This window comes from Populus nigra, chromosome 19, assembly GCF_951802175.1.
Source record: "Populus nigra chromosome 19, ddPopNigr1.1, whole genome shotgun sequence".
NCBI lineage: Eukaryota > Viridiplantae > Streptophyta > Magnoliopsida > Malpighiales > Salicaceae > Populus > Populus nigra.
In genome coordinates this window covers 4,442,812-4,448,652 of record NC_084870.1, presented here as the reverse complement: position 1 = coordinate 4,448,652, position 5,841 = coordinate 4,442,812, and the positions used below count along the sequence as shown (strand labels likewise).

Genomic DNA, 5,841 nt, shown 5'->3' with positions numbered 1-5,841 from the left:
ATATTAAGGTGTCTCATAGAAGCATTTTCAGTGTCACAATAATGTTTATATACAGTACTCATTTCATTATTCATATAACCATTTTTTTTCTTTGTGGTTTCTAATGTTTTTTACACTTTTATTATTGAACTTTATTTCTTTTTTATTTTGTCCTCGCAAGTTATACTTACATAATTTTATATATTGAGATTTGTTTTGTTTTGCATGCTTTTGCATATAGACATGCTAGAGGTTATTCTCAAGTTAAAGCTTGTTTGGTTTTATGTTTCAAAAATATCTTTGAAAGAAATTAAAAATTATATTTTTTTTATTTGCTTCAAATTATTATTTTTTAGATTGTTTTGATATGTTAATGTCAAAAATAAAAAATATTATTTCAATATATTTCCGAGTAAATATCACTTTGAAAAACAATCGTTACCATGATATCAAACAAGTTCATTGTCTTTTAATGCCTAACAATATTTGGCTTTTTTTTTCTAATTTTTTTAATAGTAATTTTTAATTAACATGGTCTCACTCATTTTTTTTAATTATTTAATTTAACAATGTTTTTAAATAATAACTAATTTTTTAGATTGTTTTTATAAATTCATTATAATTAAAAATATCATTATAATTTATATTTATTTTTTAATTAAGTTATACATAAATTATTTATATTTGCATGATGTATTTATAAAAATTAAAATTATATAAAATCAACATAAGAATAAACCTTCAAAATAAATAAAAAATATTATTTAAAATAAAATTAACAATACAAGTAAAATATTTACATGTGGATTTATATCAACTTCATTCAATTAACAATTTTTATGAAATTGAAAAATGCATTTATAATTTCACTTATTCTTACCCAACATAGTGCGATCACACTGACTAATGTAATCCCTTCATCCAATCCGTAGGACTTTTCGGAAAATGATTTCCAGGAGACTATTCTAGACAAGAGCCTGTATTAGATCGGACACCTTCATCAAACAGTTGGCGTGCGTGGGACGACAATTAAATGGAGAAAACAAACTACAAACTTGTGCTCTCATGCCCCTCTGGTCTCTCGCCTTCTCAGGTCCTCTTTTTTTTTTTTGTCTTTTTTTTTTTCCGTTCTATCATAAGCTTCATTATTATAAAATTTATGTATGTGGTTTAAGTTTTTAAAATTGTTGGATTAAGGTATCTGTGGTTTTTGATCCATCTTACGATAGAATCGCCCATCCTGACATTGAATTAGAAAACTCCATTTCTGAGGTAAGTTAGTTTACTGATTTATCTATTTCTGTATTGAAATAAATGGCCAAATCTATAGAATTCGACAACTAACTATTTTTTTCGGTGTTTTAAAGATATGGGATCAGAGGGTACAGAAGAATGCATCTTTGTTCAATGGGAAAAAGTTCCGGGTATGTGGATCTAATGATATGCACCAATGATGGGAAGTGTGTAATTTTTGTGCTAGACATCATTCTACCAAACCTTCATTGTTAATACCAGATCAAAAAGAACTCTAGAATGCCGTTATTTGCGTATGATGTGATGCTTATTACCATGATTCTTTTGCCAATGCTGTCGAGTTGATGTCAAGTGCATTCGGCAGTTATTCTTGAGTTTTTATGCAGTTTCCACAGTTCTAAACGGATTGTAATGTCTTGTGTTGATAAAAAGCAAGAGAAACCAAATATTGATGAGAATGGGGATTTAATAATTGGACTGATAGTAGAAATAAAACTATGATTCTATTGAAGCATTTGATGCAAGACATAATAATTGCGTTATGCAGCAGACTAAAAGTTGATGCCTTGCATATGTATAACTTATTTTTAAAATTTTAATGCATGAAAATTTTCCCTGCATTTTACTTTGAAAGCTTTTTTTTATGAACTGTGGTTCCTTATCTGTTGTTTTGTTAATAACTTCACAGTATGGAGGGTATACACTGTGCAACAGAGGTGGATCACAACAAGATTTTCATGTGTGTCTCCACCTTGGTTTGACAGATTATAGGTATGGTTTACAACCTCAGTTCATAAATACCATCTATTAATTTCCAAGAGCAAACCAATAAATATGAGTCAACTCTCACGTTAAATTGTTAATCTCATCTAGATTGATATTTGGACATAGTGTTCAGTCCCACATTCATAATACTTGGTCGATGATCTTATGAGGATAGTATCCGTTCATGTTATAACTCTTACCAGTGGCAAGACATAGCAAGTTCATTAAATATCTCACCCTTCACAATTACTGGAAATGAGTTCTGCATCAACTGATTAGTCTTCTTAACAGTGGGTTGTCATAGGTTAAGGTGGACAGATATAAAGCTGCCAGCTAAATTCTTTAGTTGGATACTGTATAGAATTGTTTTTATAATCAGCCTTGCATTTATTCGGTTTTTCAGTTTTCTGATGGTTGGCCTGAAGCTGCTTCTCAATTTTCTTATAAATTAGTGGATTATTGCTCTTGGTTTAAATATTTAACTGATTTTTTGAATTTCAGTAATTGCAATGAAACACATCATATTTATGCTTATTATTCTTCTTCCCCTGAAATGAAGAGTTGATGCTATCTACTTGTTATCCAGGACTTTTGTGGGAACAAACTTAAATCCTCTTTGGGAAAAGTTCCTTGTTCCATCAGAAGGTATCTCTTCGTTCTTGTGAAATATTTATCACAGAATAGGATGTCTTTGTTTGTTTTTTATTTTTTATTTTTTGACACCTTATCGTTGTTGTTGTTACCATCTCAGTAGCTATGCACATGAGCTCATAAATTTGTGTTTTGCCTCGTCTTAGTATTGAATGCAACTTATGTGGTGGTCTGTCTGCTGTTGGAGGATTTTATTAAAAGATGAAATGAGGCACATGTCTGCTGGTTGAAAATCTGTATATTTTAAAGTTAAATGAAATCAAGCAATAAATTAATACATATTCAGTGATGAATCTTTTGAGAATACATTTCAGATACTGCCTGAATTTCTTATTGAAAAAAAAAATGATCTTGTATTGATTTGTGAAAGATGAAAAATCATATTGGATATCTCACAGAATTGTTATTTTTTTAGCACAAGATGCCCTTTTTAAAAAAATTTCTTTGGTATAATTCATAATATGTATCTACTGCTTTGATTTTTTTGTAGATGACCTTATGCAGTGTCAACACACCTCAAGTCCACTGGGTAATGGTGCAATTTTAGAGACATCTGACAAGAAAATAGTTGTGTTACAAAGAAGTTACAATGTAGGGGAATTTCCTGGACACGTTGTTTTCCCTGGAGGCCATCCAGAGGTATAGAATCTGAAAAATGAAACATTTGCATCCTGATTCTTTAAATCCTATCCAATATGATGAATAGCTGAGGACATAATTCTGTGATGCCTGTTTTCCCTTTTGGATTCTATTGTTTTGGAAGCATTTTATAATCCTCGATTTGTTGTGCATTAATGCACTGGAAGTTTATTGTTGTTATTTATTTGCAAGTGGCAGAAGTTTTTCTTTCCTTTTATCTTTTGCAGCCATTTATGTCTGGGTTATCAAGACTTAAACCTGGTGCAATTGTTTGATGATGATGACAGCCTGAAGAAGTTGGAGCAGCATCTCATCAGATGGGTGAACACTTAACAAACTCAGAACACAATAACACCAAGGTCTCTCAAGAAATGTTCGATAGTATAATTCGTGAAGTAGTTGAAGAAATTGGAGTACCTGTGACCTCTCTTGTGAGTTACACTTTTTAATCAAGAACACGCCTTTTATCTTTCTTCGTTTTTCTACAGATATTGTTTCATCATTGTTGCCAGGGGGTAATTGCTTTGTGTTTTCCCTTTCCAATTCTAGTGCTTATTTGTTGCAAATGGACCGAGGTAAAAAATTATTGGACATTTAAAAAGTCAAGTTTGAAAAGAAAACATGCTCATGTACTTTCTTAATAAAAAGTATTGGCCATAAATTAGTTTGTGTACTGAAAAAATCGTGGAGAATGTCCATAGTCCCAGCTTTAGATGGATTTTCTTGTATGGCAGTGTATTTTTGGACCTATGGTATAAATGTTGAGGTGTCTTCAGATATTGATTGATTGTGGCTGAATCCGTGGATATTTTTCCTTGCTTGTGCAATCAACTCCATGGCCTAGATCTGCCTTTCGAGGGTTGTTAAACAAAAGTCCTGGTGTCATAACCTCATCTCTAATGCTTTAGATATGAGCATTTGGAGAGAATGCCCCCCCATATTGTTTGTTTGTTTAGACCACATTTCTACATTGGTTATAATCCGGCGTTGTGGTTTTATTTGGTATGTAAATTATGGAGTTAAAGCGAGTCATGTATCTAATGTTTGTCTTCATCTTTGCCTTGCAGTGCAATCCACTATTTATTGGTATATCCCGCAGGGTGTTAAACGTCAGACCAGCTGCTTTTTTCTTCATCAAATGTAACATCGAGTCAAAAGAAATTCAACGACTGTATGCTGGGGCACAAGATGGTTATGAATCAACCCAACTTTACACAGTTTCATTGGTTAGTTCAAATTCATTTTTCCTAATAGATGTCTCAATTGGTTTCTTTTCAATGAACAAATGCTAGATTTTTGTTTGCATTAGTTGTCATGCGTTTAACAATTTAATTGCTCGGCAATGGCTGAATATGGATGGATAGAATGAGCCAATAGTGTGCTAACAGTGGTGATGATAGTACAGTGAAGAAATTGGTAGGAGCATTGGATGCAGCTGCACAGTGGGTGGGTTTTAAGAGGAGACTCCCATTGATTAATATAAAAATGCATCTGGAGGAGGAGCAAAGTTATCGCAGAAATTAAACTTTCCATCACTTAATGATTCATGAAAAATGATAGATTGTAGTACTGCTGGAAATGATTTGAAGTATGGATACAACTTCTTGATGTATTGGTATCATTCATAATCACATAATCTCACCATGTTGATTGAAGACACGTTGACTTACTTTAGGATCTCTATATTGCAGATTGAATTAGAAAACATGGCATCTAAAATGCCTGGCTGCCATCAAGGTGGATTTGCTCTCTATAAGCTGATGTTGGAAGCTATGAAGAATTTCTGATGGTTCTTCACTGCCGAACAATGGAATTCGTCAGCTCTTAGCCCCTCAATAATACTTAGCAACAGGATTTTGACTCTCATAAACTTGGTGTCGACATTCCAGTTAACACTATAACAGGAAGGCATTTCGCTTGATTCTGTTCTTGCATACATGGATGCGACAATGCATGTATCTATATTTGCTATTTAAAGCTGTAGCATGTGTATAAATGCCAGTTCTGTTTACATGTGAGAGGTTAAACTTTATTTTCCTCGCGTCAATGTCGTTAAACAGTGTCAGTTGAATAAGCTGGTGTTATATCACCTGGAATTCTTTGATTTGTAGTTTCTTAAATCACCTAGAGAAAGCAAAAGGCTGAACTACACAGTGAGAAAGAGACAGCGAGAGTAACATATAAAACTGATGACTGAAAAAACTGCCCTGATGCTTAACTTGGGACTGTTGCAATGAATGTTTATTTCTTAGCATGAATTCATATGGAAGCAGTTGTTTAGTAAGCAAAGTAAGCTCGATCGTTAAAAAAAAGGATAAGCAAAGCAAATCATTGTAGCCCTAGATTGGACTTTATAATATATATTTTTTATATGATTTATTGGTCATTAACAAATTAATTTGGATAAACCAACTTTTTATATTTTTTTAACACAATAAAATGATTTGATTATTTTAAAAAAAAATTAAACTTAGGTTAAATTGCTTCTATGTTACTTTGATTTTTTAAACATGGTGAAATGATAAAAATATTTTTAAAATCAAAATTTCTTTC

General features: G+C 32.0%; 1 protein-coding gene across 1 annotated transcript; it reads left to right on the top strand.

Moving 5' to 3' along the window:
* Positions 1 to 856: 856 nt before the first annotated feature.
* Positions 857 to 5,392, top strand: LOC133679503 (nudix hydrolase 9). Its single transcript, XM_062102113.1, has 9 exons — positions 857 to 1,072; positions 1,177 to 1,251; positions 1,347 to 1,403; positions 1,922 to 2,004; positions 2,585 to 2,643; positions 3,140 to 3,288; positions 3,576 to 3,719; positions 4,356 to 4,514; positions 4,980 to 5,392. Exons 1-9 carry the CDS (start codon positions 1,013 to 1,015, stop codon positions 5,073 to 5,075), a joined length of 882 nt encoding a protein of 293 aa, XP_061958097.1. The 5' UTR covers positions 857 to 1,012; the 3' UTR covers positions 5,076 to 5,392.
* Positions 5,393 to 5,841: the final 449 nt, after the last annotated feature.

Coding starts and splice junctions, on each gene's coding strand:
- LOC133679503 (XM_062102113.1), top strand. CDS start 1,013: ATGGAGAAAACAAACTACAAACTTGTGCTCTCATGCCCCTCTGGTCTC. Junction 2,005..2,584: donor CTTGGTTTGACAGATTATAG/GTATGGTTTACA, acceptor CTTGTTATCCAG/GACTTTTGTGGGAACAAACT. Junction 2,644..3,139: donor GTTCCTTGTTCCATCAGAAG/GTATCTCTTCGT, acceptor ATTTTTTTGTAG/ATGACCTTATGCAGTGTCAA.